General features: G+C 46.0%; 1 protein-coding gene across 3 annotated transcripts in view; it reads left to right on the forward strand.

Moving 5' to 3' along the window:
• fars2 (phenylalanyl-tRNA synthetase 2, mitochondrial) overlaps nucleotides 1–26,413 on the forward strand; it is a 107,532-nt gene that overhangs the window by 70,949 nt on the left and 10,170 nt on the right. For all 3 annotated transcript variants that reach the window (XM_041961001.1, XM_041961000.1, XM_041961002.1), the window contains exon 10: nucleotides 2,419–2,576. In XM_041961001.1, coding sequence (XP_041816935.1) covers nucleotides 2,419–2,576 — 158 coding nt within the window. The remainder of the gene's footprint in view (nucleotides 1–2,418; nucleotides 2,577–26,413) is intronic.

Here is a 26,413-nt window from a genome sequence, read left to right on the forward strand (position 1 = left end):
CGAGTTTTTAACGATGGTCACGTGTCTGATCTAACGATCGCAGCACTGCATATGATCAGGTCACTGACCAGACCACACGTGTGAGCCCGGCCAATCACAGCACGTCTTATTTCATGATCGCATTCGAGTTCAGGATGAGCTCTAACATTGAAAGCAAATGTAAGAGGCGGTTCAGTCATTATTTAAACGTCTAGCGTGCAGCATCCGGACAGCAATTAGGACAGATACAACGTTCACGTTAGCGGGAATCATTTGGTTCGTTATCAGTATCAGAAATGTGGCGTAAAGCTGAACATCAGTGTGTGTTTTGTGCTTCTGAGTCGAGTTTAAAGCTGAAACTTCTGCAGTCGGACGGAAACGAGCTGAGCAGACCCGCTGCAGGCTACATTAGCCGCTACTAGCGCAACACACCCGAGTGTCTGAACGCTCGGCATCGAGGTGCATTCTGGGTAATGTAGGCCGCAGGTTGTGACGAGGAAGAACGAGAATGTGACGTCTGTGTCTCTGCTGTGTCGAGTTTTCTTTTTGTTTTGTTTAAAATTGTTTTTAATGAACTTTTAATGAAGATTTTACGGAAACAGAAATTAAACTGAAACTCCAGTTTAGACTCAGCTTTCTGTTTTACCTCCTCAGTCTCAGCTGGTACTTTCCTCCTTTTGCCCTCTCCCTGTAGTCTTTTATCAAGCTGTGTGTGTGTGTGTGTGTGTGTGTGTGTGTGTGTGTGTGTGTGTGTGTGTGTGTTCGTTCTAGCCTCTTAACCTCATGTATAAAACATTTTGACAGTGGGAGCTCACATCAGCCGGCACCAGTCACTTTCCCCTGACCCCACCATCATCACACACACACACACACACACACACACGGTTCACACAGCGGTTACTCTGTCCCTGCTAAAGGTGTTTTTTGTCGACTCTCGTCTTCACTAATGAAGAACATTTCAAGTGACTGTTGGAGGGCAGAGAGGAGAACAGAGAAGAGGGGAAGAAGGAAGGGGAGGAGGAGGAGGAGGAAAGAGTAGGAGCTGAAGAAATAAGAGGAGAAACACAGGCAGGACAGAGCAGGAACAATGGAAACATCAGGATTCATAGACAACACACAGATAAAGGGAGGAGGAGGAGGAAAGAAAAAGAGGATGCTTGTTTTAAATGTGTAACGACAGAATAGAGAATTGATGAACTGAAAGTTAGAGAAATAGAAGAAAAAGACAGGAGGAAGGAGAGAAAGAAGCGTGAGATCAGATGGAGGGGTGTCAGCTGAGGACCGACCCTGTTGTCCTGCTGTTAGTTTTATTGATGATCTCGAGTCCTCCAGAGGGACCAGGGGAGCACGGCTCATCTGCTGCCCAGGGTCAGTGCACCTCTCCTGGGCCGAGACTCTGCACCTCTGCCTCTAAACCCTCCCTGGTCCCCGGATCCACAGGTAATGAACTGTGAGCATCAGGGGCCAAACAGGAAACAGGCTGCGCGTGTGTGTGTTTGTTTGTGTGTCTGTGTGTCTGTGTGTCTGTGTGTCTGTGTGTCTGTGTGTGTGTGTCTGTGTGTGTGTGTGTGTGTGTGTGTGTGTGTGTGTGTGTGTGTGTGTGTGTGTGTGTACAAATGAGGATGCACACACAAACAAACAAATAAAACACACACACACACACACACACACCAGGGAGCTGCCCAGTGCCATCCCTGAGAAACACTGTGTCTGCACCAAAATGGCCAAAAGTATGTGGACACCTCTGCCTGCCTTCCTTCCTCTGTATCTCAGTTTGAATAATAATGATAACTTCCTTCCTTCCTCTCCTAAAATGTGTGTTTTGTTTAATGTGTGAATGAATAAAAGCACTATGTTAAGGCTTCTTTTCCTCCTGTTGTTGGGAAGAAGAAGAAGAGGAGCAGGAGTTATGTGGATATCACCTCCTCCCTGCTCTCTCTCTGTTGATTAAAAGTTATTTCCAGGATAATAAACAAGTCAAAGACGATAGAAATCTCTCTCTCCGTCTGCCGCTGCATAAAACATCAGATTTATTCTGTTGTCCTGATTAAGTTTTAATGTGTTATTGTCTTCGTGCTCGACTCTGCCCCCCCCCCCCCCCCTCGGCTCTGTTTTTACTTCCTGCTGTCGTTCACACTTCCTCTCTTTCTCGTTGGACGTACTCTACAGCTGAACTTTTAATCCTTTTTCTCCTTCTCTTCCCTCTTTGTTCCTCCCTTTCTCTGGCTCGTATGAACTCTCACTTATTTATTGATGACCTGGTCACCTGGTATTTCAACTAATCTGTTTTATTTGCACCTTTTTCTTTTACTTTAGTTGCATACTTTGATGCACCTGTTTGTCTGTTTACAGATGAGATGTTAATTATTGTCTACATGTGTGTGTGTGTGTGCGTGTGCGTGTGCGTGTGCCTGTGTGTGTGTGTGTGTGTGCGCTCAGTCCTTCAGTAAGTACCCGGCGCTCCACAACGACATCTCCTTCTGGCTGCCGGACAGCAGAGACAGCTTCACAGAGAATGACTTCTACGAGCTGGTGCGCTCCATCGGAGGAGACCTGGTGGAGAAAGTGTCACTGGTGGACGAGTACCAACACCCAAAGTAGGAAAACACACACACACACACGCACACACACATTCCCTGCAGCCTCAGCGTAACCATGACGAGTCACAAACAGCTGCAGGAAGGAAGGAAGGTGGGAAATAAACATCAGAATAGAGCAAAGACAGGAAGTACAGAGCAGCGAGGAAAGGCAGAAGAGACAGACGAGGAAGAAACAAGGAGGAAAGGAAAGGAAGTAAGCAAAGAAATACGTGAAGAATGAAAAAAGGCAAAAGGAAATAAAACAAATGAAGGAAAGAAAGGAGGAAAGTGAAAACGTAGAAGAAAGAGGAGGGAGGGGTAAAGGTCACTCTGATTGGCTGCTCATGGCACAGGACTGATGGCAGTGTCATCAGTTTTAATTAACACACACACACACACACACACACACACACACAAAGCTGTCCTTGGTGTACACGTCCGAGCCTGCGGTGCCTGCTGTTGACATCTCATTTTTTAAGAAGCAGGTGTGTGTGTGTGTGTGTGTGTGTGTGTGTGTGTCTCATAGTAATGTGAAAAAGGAGTTCTCAGCCATAAGGTACCAACCTCCCACTGCTGCCCTTTACTTTACACACACACACACACACACGCAGACTCTCTTGCCCGACCTTGCATTAGTGTGCGTTTGTGTGTCTGTGTGTGTCTGTGTGTCTGTGTGTCTGTGTGTGTGTGTGTGTGTGTGTGTGTGTGTGTGTGTGTGTGGCGATGTCCCTGCAGTGTGTAAAAATGTCCGACAGTCTTCATCTTTCAGCATTTTAATGTCTTTTAAATAGCGACCTTCCCCCCCCCCCCACACACACACGCACGCGCGCACACACACACACACACACACGCACGCACGCACACACACACACACACACACACACTCACTCATTCACGTCTCACAATACATTCATATACACTGACTAATAGAGCTGGTGGTGAGAGAGCAGAGCACGGGGAGATACAGTGGTGATGATGAAGACTCACAGCAGAGTTTATTACAGTCAGACTTTAGAGTGAAACCTGAAAATCAAACCGAGGATTAACTCAAACTTCACAGAACTTTGACCAAACTGTCGGTCAGTTTGACATCTGAGGGAATGAAGATCTAAACCTGAGGAAGACACACCAACCCTCCGCGAAATCTCGTGTGGTTCAGTTTGTCTGGGTCGTAGATTAATGGAGGGAACGGTGTTAGCGAGCGAGCTGGCTTCAGCCTGTTCCTGGTTTCTGAGTTTATATCTGAATGATCCAACATAGACCAGATGTTCCAAAGCTGGGTGTCAGGACTCCCCCAGGGCCCACGATGAGACCAGTAATGACTTTTTTCCGTTGTGAAACGTCTTCTCACTTTGACCTGGATGATACAGGAGACACAGAGCAGCTCCATCAATAAAAGGTTTGCTGGTTCAGTTCTGCTGGTCCAGCAGAGTCCTGGCCTCACCTCCAGCCAGCACCTGTGGGATGAACTGGATCAGGGACTGAGAGTCAGACCTGATCAGACCTCACTGATGCTCCGGTCAGGCTAACTAACGATGATCAAGTCTGAGAAAAATTAAAAACAAGCAATGGTTTAACGAATGTGGGCGGGACCAACCTGCTGATTTGGCTCTGAGACACTGTTTACAAATGAGCCGCGATCTGATTGGACGAAACCTCGCCTGAGCTGGAGCTGCTGTTTGACTGCTGGAACAACACGGCTGCTTTCCTGCAGGGACAAAACACCTAAATTCAGTTTATTTAACCAGGCTGAAGGTAGAAAATGATGGTTTGGACACGTTCGCTCTGGTGAAGCGTCTTCACGCTGTGGATTGTGGTCGAGCCTTGGAACGTGCAGCCATGGTTCTTTTCTTCCTCTTCCTCTCCCTCTTCCTCGGGCGCACACTGCTCAGTGTTACTACGCCGATGCACAGCGTCATCTAGTGATTCTGATGGCCTGCTGGCTTCTGTGAGCCCCCTCCTGTCCACATGTCTGTCCTCAGTTGCAGTTCTGAGCTCTTAAATTGATGCTGTGCAGAATTGCACGTGACTCCCACATCCTCACCCCTTCCTCCCTCGGTCTGACGCCCACACACTCGTCACACATCACTCCTCTGCCTGTTTACGCTCTGCCTCTCTGCTTCAAAATGACACGCAGAAGCTCTTCAAAGTTGAACTCTCTGTGATTTTCTGGATTTTTCTTCTTGCCAACAAATTGAATGACAGTCTGAAACCAGCAGTGAATGGATCTGCTAACAGTCGTGTGTTTATCGCAGGCTGATGGATCTTCTCCCCCTGAGCCACAGAGCTCCATTAAAAACACATCAGTGAGCCTCACTGTTGCTCTGCTGACATGTTCCTTCATCACCATGAACACACACACACACACAGACACACACACACACAAACACACACACGCAGTCCTGCTGCCACAAACACTCACTGCAGCACCAAATGAGGATTCATCCGCCGCTGAAAATAGTCCCAGCAGATGCTGCATCTCCTCCTGTGTGATAGGAGCTCCAGCGAGCAGCTGTTTGCTCAGACTTTGTTTATGGATGCAGGAGGAAGCAGAGCAGGCAGGAGAGCTGCTCTGCTGCTCGTCTTCAAAGCTGCTCGCCGTCACTTTTGTCACTTTCTGTCCATCTCATGCAGAATCCGGCTGGGAGCAGAGCAAATGTAGCTGCCGCTGACCTTCATCATCCTGTTACAGAACACAAAGGAGTTAGTGTTTCAGTGCACTTTCAGTTTGCTGCTTCCTGTTTCCTCTAGACGAGAGCGTCTGAACGTCGCATGGCGGATCAACGAATCAAACGTACGCTTTGACTCAGAGGTCAAAGGTCACTGTGACCTCAAAAAACATAATTCAAGAATTAATTTGATAATTCTGATCAAATTTGACTCAAATGTCTCACAGGATATCCAGCAGGTCAAAGGTCAGCTTCACTGTGACGTCATAATGTTGGTCAGAAACTCTTTCCTGTCCGTTATTCAGCAGCGTCAGGCAGATTGTGACCATGTTTCACACCTGCTCTGATCTCGAACCTGAGCTGATTGTTTGGATCTTCTGAGCTGCAGGTTCAACGTGTGTGAAGCCTCCACGTTTCAGTCTGCAGCTTCTCTGCAGCAGCGGCCATATCTGAAGCATCGCGGTCACCTCGAGCCGATCGGTCGTGCTGATGTTGATCTTCAGCTGATTGTTGTCGCTCCGTGTGATGAAGCTCTCTGTCGGTCCTCTGGACAAACAGGGAACATCCCATTTCTCAAAAGTGCATCCTCGTTTCCTTCACTTGCATCTTAGTCCCTCCCACCGGGGATGCATGGAAGGACGCAAGGAAACCACGCAAGGAGAGAAGGAACGAGGAAACATGTTTTAGGAGAATTGAGACGTCCTTTCCTCTGAAGCGTCACGTGAAGCGACGTCTGTTTCTGATGACGCGACGCAGCTGGACCTGCTGCGTTAACTGTTATATTCACACCCCCACCTCCCCCCGCCCTCCATATATTTATATTTCATACTAATATTTACATTGTTAAAAAAGTCTCCAGCACTAGCAAATAAATATGAAACACTTTTATCAACGCACATGAGAATTAATGAGTTCATTCTTGTTCGTCCCCGTGGTCCCTGCTCACTAAACATCATCCCTACTTCACTGAGACGTGACGGGTCCTCATGTTCCTGTATTATCGCTCTTTGGAGAACGTAGCGTTGTCAGGCTCGTCTGAATTACAGCCATTCACTGCAGGATACTGACACTAGCGCACTTTCTCCTCCACCTCGTTCAAACTGACAGCTGTGGGGGCGGAGTCTTCATACCGTTCAGTTAGACTTCCGGTTAGGATGCACTGATGTATCCCTCCTCGCTCCTCGCTACTCGCTCCTCAGAGCCGCAATATGCGCTTTGGGACGGACCAGAAGTACTTCCGGTTCGAGCGAGGACACGACAATTTTGAGAAATGAGATGCACCCACAGTCTCTAAGTGAAGACAGCTTGTTTCTCTCTGGAATCAAACATGTCAGGATAGAGAGAACTTCCATTTCACCAACAAATACACTGAACACCTTTATTAAACTCCTCCACAGTCTTCACTGTAGACATCGATGAGTCCGGACAGACACGGGTGGAAACTGCAGCTCATGAGGGGCTAACTGCCCCGGCCTTCACGCAGCTCCAGCTCTCTCTGCTCTGATGGACTGTTGTTCTGTATCTGCTGTCATTAGTCAGCATATTAAATCTAGCTAACAGTCCTAAACTGGATCCAAAACGCTGATGAGGGAGCAGAGACTGTCTGTTCCCGTCGGAGACGTGGACCGGCAGCCAGACCCCCACAAACGCAGCCGCGCAGTAACTCAGTCCGCCGCCGCCCGCTGTCTGCACCGCCGTAAACCAATCAGCGTTTAAATCTCATCCTATTGATCGACGAGCTTCCGTCCAGCTCACGGACAATAAAGTTTTGAGAAGCTGGACTGAGAGGTTTGGCGCTCCCCCCAGAGGAGCGTTAATTCTCCGGGTTTCTTTTTACAGGAGCAGCAGCTATTGATCAGAGTGTGTACGAGAGCGTGAACTCACCTAAACCGTTCACGCACCGTTAAATAACAGCGTTAATGTGACGCGTGAAGTGAATGAACAGCCTTTAACAGTCAGGACTGATTAAACTGTGTGTTTTGTGAAGTCATATTTTATTAGCTGGAACTCATCTTGGAGTCAGTGATGAAGAGGGTAACAGGGCCGGAAGCAGCAGGAAGTCTGAGTGGTTGTGTCGTGGAGCTCGAGCTCGGCGAGCGGCAGCAGAGAGGGAGTTGTGGTGAAGACGAGGGATAAAATGTCTGCATGAAGATGAAGTGAAACCCTCCTCCTAATGCACAAGTTTAATTTTTTTAAATTCTGTATTTCAATTTAAAAGCATTAGAGATGCTTTTCAGTTTCATATCTTGTTGAGACTTTTTGCCTTTTGGGTGTTTGTTCGTTTTCCTGCCTGACTTTTTGCTGATTCGGTCATTTTTCTCTTGATATTCGTGCTTCTATTATTGTCTGTTTTCACCGTCGGGAGTCTGCACAGGGTGTTTTATTTTGAAAATGTACCGGATTCTCTACATCGATCCTGTGTCTGACTTCCTGTCTGGCTCGATGGCATCACATTGTGTAGAAAGGCAACGCGCTCGCTGGAACTTCGGGTTGTTTTTGTGATGAAATAGTTTATTAAAGGTGCCAGAGGACAGTCAGCCCCCAGCGAGAGGATTTTTTTATTTTTCCTGCTGTGCTGAACTCGCACTGAACCCTGACCTCCAAACCGGTTAAGAACTGAACCGTGAACCGAACCGTGACTTCTGTTCCTCGACCACATGCCGCCATTTTTACACCTCTGATGGTGGGAATGAGAGAAACACAGAACTAAAGCTCTGAATGTTTGTCGTTCAGAAAACACAGAAACTACACTGTCCACCAGGTGAACCAGAACCATTCGTAATCCACCCCGCCCTCGTCTCCCGAACAAGTTCGTAACTAAACCTCCACCCTCGTCATGAAAGTCTGATGGTCAGAAAGGTCTCTGTCCAAAACCATCAAAGTCCAACGCGAGGTCCTAAACTTCCTGTTCCACGAAGAAGCTGTGAATATACTGAATGTAAAGAGGAAGAGGAGTCAGGACGATTCGTTCGAGTGCTGTTTGTCTTCCGGTCTGACTGTATGAGTGCAAACTCGTCTCCAAACAAACCATAATGTGCATTATGGCTGTAAATTGATCTGAAACCCACTAAAGCTGCCGGAAATCGCAGCCTCTCAAATATATTTTCTCCTCCAAAGTACTTCTAAAGTTAATCGAATGAGGGCGGGATGGGAAGAGAGCGAGGAGAGAGAAAACAAAGTGTCCCTCTCTCTCCCTCCCTCCAGTCTGCTGATAGTCTCTCGCCCGCTCTGCCGCTCCATAAACATCTCATGTAGCAGCAAATCAAAGCTGATGGCTCGCTATGATTCCCCACAAATCTGCATTTATTGGTCAGTAACGCTGTCAGCCGCGACTGGGCCGGGACTAATTTGATAAGCCGACAGAGCTGTCAATCAAGCTGACAGCTCCCTCCCTCTGACGACTCCCCAGAGAGAGACAGAGAGAGAGAGAGAGAGACAGAGAGAGGAGAGACAGAGAGAGACAGAGAGACAGACAGAGAGAGAGAGAGAGACAGAGAGAGACAGAGAGACAGACAGAGAGAGCGAGGATGATGAGGTAGAGATTGACTGTATTTGTAGCATGATTAGTAGTAGCAGTAGTAGTAGTAGTAGTATTAGTAGTAGTAGTAGTATTAGTAGTAGTAGTATTAGTAGTAGTAGTAGTAGTAGTAGCAGTAGTAGCAGCAGTAGTAGAAACACAGATGGAGTCATGGAGCATTTAATCAACACAAAACGACAAAAATCAAGATTTTAACTTTTACTGTAAAGTTTAATTAGTAAGTTTAAACGTACAAAGTGAGTAAAGAGAAGACAGATGTTTCTGTTTTAACCACCTGATTCATCTTATGGGAAAAGTAAAATGAAATCACGAACAGGCTGCTTCACGAGCAAAATGAATAAAAACAGATTTTAATTTAAAGTCCTGCTAATAAATAAATGCAGAATAAACGAGATGAAATGATATTCATGAACACGTGTTGTTATGACTCCAGATGTCCTGCAGCCGTGGACAGATTCTGAGCTGCTGGACTCAGACCCCTCAGCCCTCTGACAGGGGACCACAGCCCTCAGACTTGGAACCAGAGCTCAGGCCCTGATCTCCACAGTCCCCCGCAGTCCCTGCAGGTGGAGTGAGCAGGACGTAGAACGTAGATCAGAGTGATGAAGAGGAAGTTTTATCAGTTTACTCTCGACTTTAGAGAAACAAAGACGCTTTTTACTGAAACTTTGGCTTCAGATCAAAGTGAAATCTGCTGGTTGACGAATGAAACAGAGCTTCACTCCGGACTGCCTTCGCTCCTCACCCCTCCTCCCCCCTCTGCAGGCTCAGCAGGAGACAGAGAGGCAGCCGCCCACCACAACTCAATGAATGATTTAACAGAGAGAGAGACCAACCCTCAATCCAAAGAGATGAAGGAGGGGAGGGAGGGAGGGAACAGATGACAAAAGGGAAGAGGGGGAATTGGTAGAGAGAGTATTATTAGCAGTGAGAGAGAGAGTGAGTTGTCATTCTCCGGTGTTATTCAGCTGAATAATGTATGATTGTTTTCTGTTCCCACAACCAATCAGCCTGACAGAAAGAGACAGAGATGCAACCGCTGCTTCAGTCCTTCCTTTTTCATTCGACCTGGGCAGAATGCATTAAGCGGTCGGTCCGGACGCTCCCAGGTGCATTCAGCTTTTCTCGCCATAACTTTCCTGTGGTCTGCGAATACTGGAACGGTTGAATATTTCTAACCTGCTTCCAGACGTCTGAATCGATGTCCTCAACTCTGGTTTGTTCATTGATTCAAACGGGTAAAAACAAGCGAGCTTCGCGGGCACGAATGAGGCGATTCAGTCTGTGATCAGGCTAATTTTACCTGTGACAGAAGGTTTTCAGGTGTGTGTGTGTGAATTCTGATGTCAAATGTATAACTCAGATCAGTTTATACCTGTAAAATGAACATTTGGCCTCATGCAGGCAGCGAAAACAGGCTGTAAATACAACATCTGTCAAACTGTCAGACACACTGCGGATGTGGCTAACATGTTAGCAAACAGCTGATACGCAGCAGCATGATCGTCTCATTGTGTTTGTGTCCACCTGGTGAGTCCGGTGTTCACCCTCTTTAGCTCTGCTTTGGTCCCTTTAGCTGCTTAACGCTCCACTTTCTTCAGCAGCTAATCTCCATCTGCTAATGTAGCTAGCAGAAGGTGAATGAAGCTGCTAGCATACAGAGCCCCCCCACACGTGTCCGACATCAGATCACGAGGATCTGTGTCCGATCATGTCTGTCGTTTAACAGTTTAACTGTGACGGCGGCTTCACGCTGTCTTACGGCGTGAACGTTCAGAACGATTATAAACACGTTTGATTTCCGGTGTAGGAACATCTGTTTGAGCTCAGCAAAAATATCCCACATTTACTGAGTGATTTATTCTATTATTGAATAAACTCATTTCGGTCAATGAAGACCGATGGTGAACCCAAGTCCATCTGGACTTTGAAAACTCACTTGTTTAATACTTACTGAGTTAATATTGAGTTCTCACCTGCTAAGTCTGACCTTTCTGACAGCCATTGTTTTGAAGTTTAGGAGAGTCTGGAAACCTTTGATGCTTCTTTTATCATCCATAGTTTTTTCTCGTATTTGTTATTTTTTCCCAAGAGGATTTTATTCTTTTCTTTCTTGATGTGAAGCACTTGGTGCTCGTGAGTAAAACACTTTGAGCTGCAGTTCTTGTATGAAAGGTGCTGCACAAAGGAAGTTTATAACTATTATTATCATTATTAAGCCCTTTGTCTATGTTTCTTAAAAAGTGTGAGGACCTCGCGACCATGTTGAAAATGTTGACAACTGTCGTAGTTGTTTATTATGTCATGCACTGAAACGTCTGCACTGTCAGTGAGAAACTCTGTCGGAAAACAAGACAAGCGTTATGCTGAGCTCTTCAAGTAAATCCTGACGACTCTTAAAACACAACTCCAGTTCTTTAAAACGAGGTTAAATTTTAAGAAAATGTGTAGCACACAAGTTGTAGTTGCTTCCTGCAGTTTCTTCCTGTAGTTTCTTTCTGTAGTTTCTTCCTGCAGTTTCTTCCTGTAGTTTCTTCCTGTAGTTTGTTTCTGTACTTTATTTTTATAGGTTCTTCCTGTAGTTTCTTCCTGTAGTTTGTTTCTGTAGTTTATTGTTATAGGTTCTTCCTGTAGTTTGTTTCTGTAGTTTCTTCCTGCAGTTTCTTCCTGTAGTTTATTTCTGTAGTTTCTTCCTGTAGTTTCTTCCTGTAGTTTGTTTCTGTAGTTTCTTCCTGCAGTTTCTTCCTGTAGTTTGTTTCTGTAGTTTCTTCCTGCAGTTTCTTCCTGTAGTTTCTTCCTGTAGTTTCTTCCTGTAGTTTGTTTCTGTAGTTTCTTCCTGCAGTTTCTTCCTGTAGTTTGTTTCTGTAGTTTATTTCTATAGTTTCTTCCTGTAGTTTGTTTCTATAGTTTCTTCCTGTAGTTTATTTCTGTAGTTTCTTCCTGTAGTTTCTTCCTGTAGTTTCGTTTTATAGCTTCTTCCTGTAGTTTCTTCCTGTAGTTTGTTTCTGTAGTTTATTTTTATAGGTTCTTCCTGTAGTTTCTTCCTGTAGTTTGTTTCTATAGTTTCTTCCTGCAGTTTCTTCCTGTAGTTTCTTCCTGCAGTTTCTTCCTGTAGTTTCTTCCTGTAGTTTCTTCCTGTAGTTTCTTCCTGTAGTTCTTTCTGTACTTTCTTCCTGCAGTTTCTTTCTGCAGTTTCTTCCTGCAGTTTCTTCCTGCAGTTTCTTCCTGTAGTTTCTTCCTGTAGTTTCTTCCTGTAGTTCTTTCTGTACTTTCTTCCTGCAGTTTCTTTCTGCAGTTTCTTCCTGTAGTTTCTTCCTGTAGTTCTTTCTGTACTTTCTTCCTGCAGTTTCTTTCTGCAGTTTCTTCCTGTAGTTCTTTCTGTACTTTCTTCCTGCAGTTTCTTTCTGCAGTTTCTTCCTGTAGTTTCTTCCTGTAGTTCTTTCTGTACTTTCTTCCTGCAGTTTCTTTCTGCAGTTTCTTCCTGCAGTTTCTTCCTGTAGTTTGTTTCTGTAGTTTCTTCCTGCAGTTTCGTCATGTATTTTCTTTATTGTCTAATGGTTGTGAAACGGCACAATGAGCCTTTTTCTGTTTTAAAGCTCAGTTTTCAGATATTTTGCTCTTTATGAGCAGCTCTGCAGTGATTGTTTGTGATCAGGACAAAATGAAAAGATTCTCCACTGACAATACTGGTAATGAGCTGTGTGTATACTCCCCTCAAACACATACACACACAGTGTATTTCGTCTCCTGGGTGTTTGAACCATCCTGTTTTCTAAATGGAATCTAGATTTCACTTGATCTCGCTTTTCTCTAAATGTCAACATCATCCCATTCACCTTTTCAAAATGTCACTTCTCCTCTCCTCATCTCTCCTCCTCCTCGTTTTCTTTTCTCTCCTCCTCCTCCTCCTCCTCCTCCTATCTAGGTTACCCTGCAGTGTTAGCATATTAGCTTACTGCAGCAACTGTCCTAATACTGTGTGTGTGTGTGCGTGCACACATATATTGGTATGTGTGCACCTGATGTTTATGCATGTATTCTCTGATAGAGCACGTCTATATTTGTGTGAGTGTGTGTGTGTGTGTGTGTGTGTGTGTGTGAGTGTGAGAGTGTGTTGTTGTGTGTGTGTGTAGCAGTAATATTTTATGGGCATTAGAGAGCTGGTGTATCAACAACAGACCAGATTTATATCAGCGAGCTCACCGGCTGCCACAGCCCCAAGGGCCTCTGGGTAATCTGGGTGTAATTGAGCATAGAGGTGACGGTGGCAAACACACACACACACACACACACACACACACACACACGCTTTCACTCTCACTAAGATGATAAACACGTCAGGAAGTTAAAGAGATTCATCCACAGACCAGCTGTAAATGCACACTGTGTGCATGTATCACAAAGATACACACAGGAAACAGCACAAAACACATTTGAAAAGCAACAGACACTTCCACACACACACAAGAGAGATTTAACAAATATATGTCAAAGAAAATCATGATAACATGTGCACAATTTATTTATTGTCTTAGTGTGTGATTGATGTGGCAAACCTGTCTCCCTGAAGTCCTCCGTCAGACTAACGATCATTCAAAAAGACACGTTTCATGAAACGCAGCGAAGACACAGAAGTCAGCGTTCAGATATAACCACCTAGTTTCACCACACACACACACACACACACACACACACACACACACACACACACACAGTTATTTAAATGTACAAACTTACAATCTCAGAGAAAAGTCATGGGACTTGTGATGATGCAGCATCTGAACTCTACTAGACCTCCAAGCTTGTTGGAAAATGAACCAATTAAGTAAAAATGAATCAGCCTCTGTGTTAGACTAACACGTCCCACACTCGTCTCTCCACTGAGGTTAAATGTGTTTGTTCACATTCATTTAAAAGTATAAAGCCACGGGAACAGCACACAGCAGAGCCTGTACACTGCTGAACAGAGTAATCAGCATCAGTGCTGCGGCTGCAGCAGCGTGCACGACGTGCTACTTCCTGTCCCAGAGTGAGTCCCTGCACCAGCCTGAAAACCGTCTGCAGCCTGCACACCTCGCCCCGCTACCTGCCCGTGACACCTGTGCTCCCACCACCGAGGGAATCACCGAAAACGTTCCAGTTCACCGCGTCTTTCTCGCTGTCTCGTCTCACATTCAGTCTTTTTTTTGCCGGTTCATTGCTGCACATAAAAGCTGAGTTTTGTCGCTGCGGGGAACCTCGTCGCTGCTCGTCCCTTCGCCTCATCCCTGGTTTTATTTTCGACGCCTGACGTGGAGCTTTGAGCCGACGCCGCTGCAGCTGACATACATATGGCCGGCCGAGAACACACACTGGTGAGGCGGTCGTGCCTGCATCCTGCTGCCAATTTCAGCACACACACACACACACACACACACACACACACACACACACACACACACTCACACACACACACCTTCTGTCCTGCCCTGGTGAATCATGCAGTCAGCAGCTTTGCTTGGGTCACTTGAGGTGAGAGGGGGAGAGATTCGCTGCTGTCACAGAAAATCCACGTCACTGCAGTTTTCCTGTTTCACGAACAGGAAGCAGAGTTTCATTTTCACTTTGGGACTTTCAGGAACTTTCTGTCCTTCAAACTGGTCAAAACCTTGTCCCGTTTCAGGAACGCTCTCGTAGATTCACGTCCACATTCTTTAGTGTCCTTTTGGTCTGGTTTTCTGGTTTGTCCTCTCAGTTCTTATGAAGCTGCAGCACATGATGATATTTTTAGACGTCAGTGTTCTGCCTACTGTTTTCATCTCTTTTCTGCTTCAACGTGACGACGAGCACAAAGCATAAAGTTTTCCCAGTCTGGTGGAGTAGAACTGAACTGGTCTGCAAAGAGCCTTGACCTCAGCCCCGTCCAACACCTGTGGGATGAACTGGAACTTGGACTGTGATCCAGACCTGATCCCAATTAGTGCAGGACCTCACTGAAGCTCTGGTGTCTGAACGGGATCAGGTCCCTGCTGCAGGTCCAACATGTGGAGGAAAGACTGAAAGCAGGAGGGGGGAGGCTGTTAGAGCGACACACACACGAACATGCTGTCACATGACAATTAGCACAGCTCTCTGAATCGACCACCGTGTTCGGTGTGTTGTGATTGCTGTAAGATTTCAGCATCGAGAACCAGTTCAGAAATGGAACTTGTTCTTTGTAAGAACTGGAGCATCACTAAAGGACAAAACCGCCATTATTTCCTCTTCTCAGCAGATCTCTAACAAGTACAGTAGCCTGACACAGTGAATCCCTCTGTAACACACAGCTTCATTTGGTTCATGCTGGCTGGTGTGAAAGCTGTCAGTCCGTCTCAGGTGTGAACTGAACAACCGAGACCGTCAGGACTTTTGAAGAACTGAAACTGATGCGAGAAATAAAGGAAACCCAGAATCAGCTGAAGAGTTTTCTGCATCACTGGAGAGTGAACATGTTTTCAGCCCGTCTATGAGAGCTTTCACTGCAGTTTACAACACGCACAGGGATCCAACTGCTAAATGACAAACAGACTTTTCCTGGGGAGACGTAACACTCTGGACCTCTTGAGAAATCGCTCACTGTTCCAAGTCTGCTCTCAGACAAACAAGCTCCCTGTGAGCTTATCCTCTGAGTGGCTTTTCCAAACGATCTGAAGTCAACTCACATGTAGAAGCACAAAGTGAAGCGCGGGTTTATTTACAGCTAGCTGGTGTGGAGAGTTAAAGTGCTAGTGCAGACAGCAGGAGTCTGCAGACAGCAGGAGTCTGCAGACTGCAGGAGTCTGCAGACGACAGCAGGAGTCTGCAGACAGCAGGAGTCTGCAGACTGCAGGAGTCTGCAGACAGCAGGTCACAGTGGAACTGAAAGGAGTTTGTTACCTGGCTGAGAAGTTGGAGGTGTGCAGCCTGCCGCTCTTCATCAGGGTGTAGGGTTTAGAGGTCAGGGTTGCAGCTCACTGTGGGAGCTCCTTCCTCTTCTAGTGACCATTGTTTTGTTGATGACCTCACTGACCAACACGTTGCATTTCCTGTAACTCCTTCATAACAAAATTCAGCTTGTGTTTCGCCAGGTAGATATTTGTAACGTGAAACTGCAGCAGCAGGAAATGTTGGTTTGCATCAGCAGTAACTTGACACAGCATTTTTTCCAGCCAGTCAGTCATATTTCGAGTATACAGATACTGCAGTACTTTCATCTGTGGACTCACTCACCGCTGTGTTACCTCATTCAGTGATAGTGACCTAACAGACAGTTATTCATGTGAAAATCTACATGAAATCTTCTTGTTTATTTTTGGAGACCTTTAGAGCAGCAGGGAGGAATCAGGAATATTATCAGGATGCTGCAACGTCTGAGCTCGTTCTGCTGCTGGAGGCCTCTCCGGATGAGCCGGCCAGCTAATTCAAGTTCGTAAATGTAAAGCGTGAAGCGGGCGGAGCCGCGGTGTGCACAGACTGTGAGTGTGGACGCCGGTCAGATGTGCAGCTGATAAACAGCAGTTGTTTTCCCGGCTGGAGGCGGTGGCTTTGCCAGGATTTGCATGCGAGAAACGAGTATTTGCAGGCTTCTCTCGTGGAGGTTGATTCCTGTCTGCTGAGGTTTAACTTGTATTTGCTTGTGTTTTAGCGCCTCTCAGCTTGCTTGTGTTTTGTTTATTTGCAGCATTTAATCCTCAAAGTGACGCACGTGTTGTCATCCGCTTGCGGTTTGTGTATTTGCTTTTTCTCAGGTTGGCGTGTTTTGAGCTCTCGTGGCCACCGTGCTGAGCGTTCCAGCTGTGCAGGCTTTTACACGTGAGGCCAACCAGCCGAGCCAGATTTGTCAAGCTAGCGTGCCGCTCGCCCTTTAGCAAAAACAATGAGTGAGTTTGTGCCGAGCAGGACTGATCCCAGAAACTACAACTGCACTTCCTGTTCCACCTCTGCTTCACCTTTGCAGTTTCACTCTTTGCAGGCGGTGCTGGATGACCCTGCACCGCCTGCTGCAGGACCACATCACGCTTTGAAGGGAAGTTTTCTCCCATTGACTCATTATGGCTCCATTTTTCAGTTGTGTCTTCTGGTTGGTAATGAGCAGCTTTTCTCGGTGAATGTTCACCTTTTCCTTTCATCCTCTTTTTAAAAAGCAACACATTGATATTTTCCTCAATGAAACGCTGCTTCAACACTGAAAATCAAACCATGAATCGCTGCAGTCGGCAGTTTCACGGGTCAGAAATCGACTGAATCTCACACACACACACACACACACACACACACACACACACCAGCTCTGTGACACAAATACAGCAAATACAGAAGCTGTGTGTGTGTGTGTGTGTGTGTTTTCTCCTTCTCGAGACTAATTTTTCTCTCCATTATTTCACTTCTCTCTCAAACCGAAATCAAATCAAAGCACATTTCAGCTGGAAGCGGGAAACACTTGAAGAAGGATGGATGGATGATAGAATAAAGAGGAAGTGTCAGAGAGGGAACTGGAGAAGGAAGGAGCCCCTCTGTCCTTTTCTACTCTGACCTTGATGTGTGTGTGTGTGTGTGTGTTTGTGTGTGTGTGTGTGTGTGTCTCAGTGATGAGGTTCGATCTCGGCAGATTGACTTCTTACTGTCTGGGGATGAGGGAGAGAGAGAGAGAGAGAGAGAGAGAGAGAGAGGGAGGTAGAGCGACATAGACGGAGAGCAGGTGAAGGGTCTCTGCAGGAACAAAGGCAGCAGAGGAGGAGGGAGGAAAACGGCTGAAAGGTGAGCCCGTCGCCCCCGACGACGCTGAATTGAAGGCGCAGGTCAGATCAGAAACGCATTGTATCTCAGATCAGGTGCTGCAGCTGTAGTTTTCTCGACCAATCAGGGCAGGTGGTTTCAGTTTTTCGCTCTGTTGTGACGGCGCTGTGGTTGAGCTCTGGTTCGGTTTAAGCACATCAGCACTGGTTTAGTCTGAGGGAAACAAAAGAATTTTAACGTTTCCGTGGTTTCCAGAAACTTATGACAGCAACATTTTATTCTGGTGAGTTTTTAAAGGTCTCTTCATCTTCAGCGCCGCTGCTGTTTCAGATCCATCCAAACAGCGTCGACACGTCCGTTTCTGATCGACATGAAGACACACGTTGACTTTATGAGAACACAGAGGAGGAACACATGTGGTCTGAGCTGGACTTCAAGGCTCAGATCCACCAGTTTCCTGTGTCTCGCACAGACAAACGCACTGTAACTCCAGGTCCAGGTCCTGGACAAGGTCAGCGTCCTCGACAAGGTCAGTGTCCTCCATGAATGAGCGACTCAGGCTGAGAGACCCCAGAGACTCTGTTTGGACTCTGGTGGCTTTTCAGAGCCGTCAGACCTCGACACGAACACTCAGCTTTCCCTGCTGACCTCTGAGTGCAGATCAGATCAAACGTCCAGCGAGAGACGGAGGAGGAGGAGGAGGAGGAGGAGGAGGAGGAGGAGGAGGTGAAAACAGACGAGCGTTGAGTCTGAATACACACCAGTTTGTGTGGTTGGTTTTGCAGCAGCTGAAGGTTTTTCTAGCTGGACTGAGTCAGACCTGTTGTTGTGCTCCTGTCTGTTTGTTTCCTGTAGATCCATTAGCTGCTCTTCCTGTGGTCACATCATGTATTCACAGTGAAACATCCACAAACACCATCAGACTAACGCTGAGACAGAGCAGGAACTCAAAAACAGGAAGCTCCGCATGATGAGGCAGCGCACTGATCACTGATCAGTCAGGATCACTGATCACTGATCAATCAGGATCTGTTTTGGCTGCGTTTCTTCTGTAAATCAACACAGCGACGTTTTATTAGAGCGTTCCTACGCTGTCAGGTCACTTTCTACAACCCAAACCTTCAAATCACAGACTGTCGCCATGGTGACGTGATAACAACGACGTAACGTGAATGATGGTCTGTACAGTTAGCACATAAACACAAACTACAGAACACTCACCTGCTCAAATGAAGACATCATTCACTTCACCTCCTGATGAAGGTCCACCATCTGTGAACAGCCCAGATAACACACACACACACACAGGCGCACACGCACGCATGCGCACACACTGAGTGACTGTCAGAGATTGTAAATATTGTTTTGGATGACTCACTCGCCCGAGGGAATTCTACAACAAAAGTGTGTGTTTGTTGGTGTTTGTCTTTGTCCATTTCTCTCATTGTGTGTGTGTGTGTGTGTGTGTGTGTGATGGAGAGAGAGCGAGGGCGAGCAGTAATTGAAAAGCTGAGAAGCATTTTCTGTGTTAATAGATGCTCTGAGCAGCGTCCTCGCCGGAGAAAACACAACGAGTTCCTCAGAAATCAGAGAGGAAGAGGAGGAGGAGGAGGAGGAGGAGAGAGGAGCACCTGGATGGAAAATAACTCCTCTTTCATTTCCTCCTCGCTTTGTTTCCTCCTGCATCAGAAGTCAAACAGCCTCAGTGTCAGCCGGAGACGCTAACCTTGAGTCTGATGTGGAGAGACAGCAGAACGCCGAGTCTCTGCTCGGCTCTGGACTCTATTAGACCTGCTGTCCCCTAAAAGACGACCCGGATCCTCCAGAGAGGAGCCACGGAGATACAGTGTCCCTGCAGAGCAGCGGGAGACGGCGTTCGCCTCCTCTTTACAGTTCAGATATTAAAAGTTAAAGTTTCTCGTGTTTCAACTCATTATTCCACCGCTGCTCTTTTTGTTTTGGATAAAGTTGATCAAACTTCAGAAAAACCTGAACTTTCAGACACTTTTAGTGAAGTAATGCGTGCAGATGTGCTTCAGCCATGATCCGGACACTCGGTCCCTGCTTAGAGCTGCTCTGGTTGTGCTCCTTAATGACTTTTTCCTCATCTGTAGGAACAACTGAGCCAATCAGAGCTTTGCAGACAGTGCTAGCTCTCTAACTAGCACCGCCAACTAGCAGCATGAATGAAAAGCAGCGGCACAGAGAGCCGAAGTGAAACCTTCCAGGTTCTGCTCTGTTTGAAATTTGACATTCGAGCACTAATAATTAAAGCTGCAGCATGTGGCTCGCTTCGTATGTTCGGATAAAGATGACGTCCTGGATGTTTGCAAGCTGACGTGACGTTGAGACGCTGGTTTGAAGCTCGTTAAAACCGGCACAGACTGCAGATAACGAGTTGGGTGAATTGTTGAGTGTCTGCGCCGCCATACTTGTAGTTTTTAAGGGATTAGACAGACAGATAGATAGACAGATAGATAGATAGATAGATAGATAGATAGACAGACAGACAGACAGACAGATAGATAGATAGATAGATAGATAGATAGATAGACAGATAGATAGATAGATAGACAGATAGATAGATAGACAGACAGATAGATAGATAGATAGATAGATAGATAGATAGACAGATAGACAGATAGATAGACAGATAGATAGATAGACAGACAGACAGACAGACAGATAGATAGATAGACAGATAGATAGGTAGACAGATAGATAGATAGACAGATAGATAGATAGACAGACAGACAGACAGACAGATAGATAGATAGACAGATAGACAGATAGATAGATAGACAGACAGATAGACAGACAGATAGATAGACAGATAGATAGATAGATAGATAGATAGACAGATAGACAGATAGATAGATAGACAGATAGATAGATAGACAGATAGACAGACAGATAGATAGATAGATAGATAGACAGACAGATAGACAGATAGACAGATAGACAGACAGATAGATAGACAGATAGATAGATAGACAGATAGGTAGATAGACAGATAGACAGACAGATAGATAGACAGATAGACAGATAGAGCAGCAGCATTACACACAGTGAAATAAGTGATAAATTCTGAAATAAGACTATAAAGAACAAACTATACATAATAAAATATCAAAATAGCGAGCAGTAAAAAGATTATATACATGATAATAAAATAGCAAAATAGTAAACAGTAGTAATGAAAAAGTATTGCACAAAAAAGAATATCTACAGCAAATGGCAGTGTGTAGAAAATAAAGTGTACCGTGACTGTAACTATAACTTTGTGAAATAAGACTATAAAGAGCAAACTATACAGAATAAAATATCAAAATATTGGTTAAAGATAAGACAGGATATAACTTGATTGATACCACGCCGGGGAAATGACGTCATTAGAGGCAGCAACAATAGGAAGAAAGAAAAGAAAGAGACAGAAGAAGAACAAACAGGCAATAAAAAGGAATACAAAGAGAAACAACTACATTTATAAATGTACGTAAATTATACACAAAGAGTGAAATTGAAAGTTGCCTTTAGAAGGATGCCTCAGTTTCTCACATACAGATAATAAAATAGTGTTTTGTACAGTTGCACAGTAGAAAATATCGAACACAGTAGACACACAGTTAAAAAAAACATGTCTGATTTGTCTTTTTCTGTCTTTTTCTTAATATTCTGTTAGAAACTGTTTGATGTCGAATGTTAAATTCTCTCATTCATTCACTTTTTTCTGTTTGTCTGAAGCAACAAATAAACCCCTCTGCAGTTTCTGGCTGTGATCACGTCAGTCCAGGTGTGTCACACCGGTGAATATTAGCTTCTCATTGGCCAGTTGTTGAGTGAGGGAGCGAAGTAACGTCTGGTTTCCGGTTCGCCGTCGGCCGCCAGTCATGAACAAACACAGTGATTGGTTGTGGTTTGAAGGTGCGGGCTGATCTGTGTGTAGACACAGAGGTGAACCGGTTCAGTGTTCAGCGGCGTCTAAAACATCCCCGCTTCACTCTGATTGGTCCAAAGAGAGCAGCTGCACAGGAAATCGATTCTGCTCCCATGTGATGCTTCAGGTTGTACACACTGATTGGACTTTGACAAATGTTGTGGAAGTAATGGATCAGGGCGGTCCAGGAGACGCGCTGCGCCGTGAATCGATGATGTTTTTCCGTTTCCTGCTTCCTGTTTGTGAACATTTTTAATCTGACGTTAGTCTGAATCTCTCTGCTGTTATTAAAACTCAGAGGAGACGCTGCTCAGTTTGAAGTCCTCTGTGCAGGCCGCAGGTTAATTTAGCAATGCATTAACTGTATCGATCCACACACACACACACACACACACACACGCCTGAATCACAGCTAGCTCATGTTACCCGAGAGATCATGAAAATGTATGGTGAATGAATCTGATTGGATTGGAGGCAAGGGGGCACTCACACACACACACAGCAACACACTTTGTCACACAAGCTCACACGTGCACGCACTCACACTCTCACGCACGCACACACTCACACACACACTTTCCCAGGCTTTAGTGGTTTTGGAAAAGCACTCCTGCTGCCTCCATCTTCCTGGTAATGATGCTCTCTTCCTGCTTTCCCTCCATCTTAATACAACTAACACACACACACACACACACACACACACACACACACACACTCATTCACACTCACTAAAGTGCCTTCCGTTTTGTCTTTCAAGTCATATCGACCCACAGCATGCGCTCACACACACACACACGTTTTGCCATGTCCAATAAGTGAAGTGGCCTCAAGTGAAAGTCGGGGGGGGTGAGGAAAAGGCGAGAGAGGAAAACCACTCAGAGAGAGAGAGAGAATGAATGAGGGGGAGGAAGTGAGCTTGTTTACTTCTTGGCAGTTTTCTCAGATAATAATAATAATATTTGTCTTCACACGCCTCCTTTAACTTAAAGGAAAATGACACTTTGACACAATCACAGGTAAGAAGGTTATCATCTGTCTCTGTCCACGTCCACAGCTGGTGGACATGGAAGACAACATCAACATCAGCCAAATGAGCTAAACCGTCCTCAGTCCTGTTAGATTAAACAGACTGAGACAGATTGAAAGGCAGCAGCGTGATCAAACTCTCACGCTCTCCCTTCTTTTGAATGTTTTTCCTCATTTTGTCAATAAAGTTATCGCTGAAGCAGTTCGACCAGCCAATCACATGCAGCGCTGCCGTCGTTCCCCGATAGTTCCTGAACCATCGGAAAAGAGACCTTTTGGTTCTTCTGCTCGAAACACGGGTTCAGTTCCTGAGTCAGGTAAACTTCCTGTGGTGGAAACACTCCGTGTTGGATGCCCATGTGACCATGGCAACAGCAGAATATGATGCACGAGCTCATTTTGCTGCTACCTCAGTTTTCTGAGCGCTAAACAAACAGCTTTAATCTGCACCAAAACCCTGGATTTCTGTCTTTATCTTCAGCATCTGGCTGCAGTTTCTGCAGCTTCCTCTGAGGTCTGACTCACATCCTCGGCCGTCACGGCAACAACATTCAAACAGTTTTACATCGTTACGAGTTGTTTGATGAGTTGAGGCAGAAATAAAGAGGAAGACTGTCGACTGGAGCTGCCACCGATTTCCAGGAGAGCCACCTTCTCATTAAATATTTAGCGCTGTGTGTGTGTGTGTGTGTGTGTGTGTGTGTGTGTGTGTGTGTGCGTGCGTGTGTGTGTGTGTGCGTGCGTGCGTGTGTGTGTGAGAAAGAGAAACAAAGCGAGTTTTGTGTGTCCTCTCTTCTTCCACTTCTATGTGAAGTGACAGCTGCTGTGTTAAATGGCAGCTCACTGGTCGAATCTGTGGTGTGTTTTTGGTTTTTGGAGTGTTATGTAGTACTGTGTGTGTGTGTGTGTGTGTGTGTGTGTGTGTGTGTGTGTGTGTGTGTGTGTGTGTGTGTGTGTGTTTGTGTGTGTGTGTGTGTGTGTGTGTGTGAATGCCTTACAGCTGCATGTGTTGTTAAATTTTCATCACCGCCTGCGGACAAAATCCAGTTTGCAGAAAGTCGTTTTTTCAGAAATGAAGGAGAGTGTTTCCTCTCTGAGAGCTCGTGCTGGTTCAGTTCCAGCAGGTTTCAGGACTTACTGACACTCGTACCTTTGCAGTAATTCCTCTGCTGGGAAATGTTGAGCATCACCAGATGTGAACATTGATTTCATCTGCGTGAAGTGAAGTAACGTAGCTTAACGTACGTAACTAACATGCTGATTTTAAGCCAAACCAGGATCTTTCTAAACCTAACCAAGTAGAAACAGACATTAACATGTTTATTATGTTCTCAGCTGGTTTTATTCTGAAAGTCTCCCCGATCGCTGCTAACAGACTTAGCATTATCGTTAACGGAAGTGGAACGTCATAGTTTAAAGCGCAGCCACTGGATTTACTTTCAGAGTTCGTAACACCAGAAGACGAGAGCAGATTAGTATCAGGCCATGCACCTACAGGTTTTCTTCATTTCTGACGTTTCCTCTCAGATTCAGCTGAGCCTGATTGTAATCCAGTAGGACCCACAGCTCCGAATGCAGTGAGACGCTCATTATCTGTCGCTTTAATCTGTGGCGGAAGCAGGAAGCTGAAACTGCAGGACTGAGAGGGAAATGTAGTTCAGTGGGAGTTTAAACGCCGAGAGGGCGGCTGAAAACACAGACGCCCTAAAATGAAACCTTTCAAAAATTCTATCCTCCTGTTAAAGGTCAAGTGGAACGCTTAACGAGCAATTAGCGGCGAGGAAATGCCAGCGAGGCCGTCGGCTAAACAGCCGTCTGAATTATTCACTACGATAACGGAAGGGAAGTGGGGCCCATATGTTCTGAGCAGCCAATCACACACTGCTAATGTCAAGTGGATTTACATTAGTGAAAGCAAGGAATCATGGGTAATGAGACTGCCCCCCTGGCGATACTGGGCCCTGCGTCTCTAGCTCGATGAGGTCTGTGCAAAGGCTGACTGGAGCTGGTTTTTAGAGGTGGATGTTTCCTGGGCTCGAGATGTAAGAACGTAAACTCTCCACTGGATTCTTCGGCCAGAGAAAACCGAAGTGCGTCTCCAACAGAAACCGTAGAACTCAACTGCAACATCAAAGCTGGTTTCAAATCAGGTGCAAACGCCACATCCTGTTAGAGAATCGTGGCAGAAGGGTGTCAGAAGAGACTGTCATCAGCTGAACGTGTTTTATGGAAACGGAAGTTTAACACTCTGCTGCTGCGCTTTCACCAGGAAACCAACGTGATCCAGAGCGCCGTCCGGTCACGTGATCCAGAGCGCCGTCCGGTCACGTGATCCAGAGCGCCGTCCAGTCACATGATACAGAGTGCCGTCCGGTCACGTGATCCAGAGCGCCGTCCAGTCACATGATACAGAGCGCCGTCCGGTCACGTGATCCAGAGCGTCAACCGGTCACATGATCCAGAGCACCGTCTAGTCAAGTGATCCAAAGCACCGTCAGGTCACGTGATCCAGAGCACCGTCTAAGTGATCCAGAGTGCCGTCCGGTCACGTGATCCAGAGCGCCATCCAGTCACATGATCCAGAGCGTCGTCCGGTCATGTGATCCAGAGCGCCGTCTGGTCATGTGATCCAGAGCGTCTTCAGGTCACGTGATCCAGCGCGCCGTCCGGTCACAAGTCTTTGACACGGAGCAGCCTCTTCACCTCTTCACCTCTCCAGCTCGTCACCTTTCCCATCAGCATGTTTTTAAGAGTCTAAAAGAACAGAACCGGCGAATTGATTCAGAAAACTGGGATTCCTGCGAGAGTGGATCTGTTTTCTTCTCCCTGTGCGACGTGCTGCACATCATCGCTGTCACTTTACGACCTTTGACCTCTCCGACTCCAGATCAAACACTTCATCATCCAGACATCCCAAAAGTCTGCTTTCAGACTGCAGACAACACCCGAAATAACTCCTCTGTCTCCGTCCAATCCGCTCGCCTGGTGTTTGATCGCTGTACAAATGACATCGTGCTCCGGATCAGTTTGAGCCTTCGTCATGACGACGGAGCTGAACCGGAGCGAGCGGAGATTTTCCACGTCAGAGATCTCAGCTTTCAGCGCAAACTCCTCCAGATGCATCTCTGATCCACTTTTAGCCAAATTTGTGTCTGAGCTGACACGCAGTCATGTAACATCTCACACATACACACACACACACACACACACACACACACACACACACACTCACCAGAACATCTATTCTGCTTTCTATTCAGCAGCACATGTACTTAATTATGATTCATGTCGTCTGCTCGTCTCCTTCTAATAAGCTGATTGATGGATCGAGAAAACCTGGTAAAAGACACCATGAGGGTGTGTGTGTGTGTGTGTGTGTGTGTCTGAGTCATGGTAAACACTCATCATGTCTCCTGGTGCTTCAACAGATGGACAGTAGGCGACACACACACACTGTATATATACAGTATGTACGCGCACACACACTCAGGCCACCAAAAGGCTTTCAGACGGTTCGGTCGGTGTGAAGACGACATTTCAGTTTGTCTCCGACCACAAGAGACGGACGGAAAGTGGAGAGAGACGGATGCAAAGAAAGACAGGAAGTAAGGAAAGATAAGGCAGGAGGGATGGAAGGATGAAAGGAAAGGAGGGAAAATTTAGATAAAATAATGAAAAACAGTAAAAGAAGGAGGTAAAAAAATAGGATGAGCAATGGAGGAGAGAAGATGAAGTAAAGGAATAAATAAGTACAAAGAAGGAGGGATGGAGGAAGTAAAAAAAAAGGGCATAGGAAGGAGAGGAGATGGAAAACGGGAATAGAAAAGGAGAATGGAGGCAGTGGAAGAGGAAGATGGAAGAAATGATGTAGGAAGAATTAAACTAATAAAAGGGGGATAAAAGAGGACAGGAAGTCAAAAGAAGATTTATGGAGGTGGAAAGACATGGAGGA

This window comes from Chelmon rostratus, chromosome 20 (genome assembly GCF_017976325.1).
Source record: "Chelmon rostratus isolate fCheRos1 chromosome 20, fCheRos1.pri, whole genome shotgun sequence".
Lineage (NCBI taxonomy): Eukaryota > Metazoa > Chordata > Actinopteri > Chaetodontiformes > Chaetodontidae > Chelmon > Chelmon rostratus.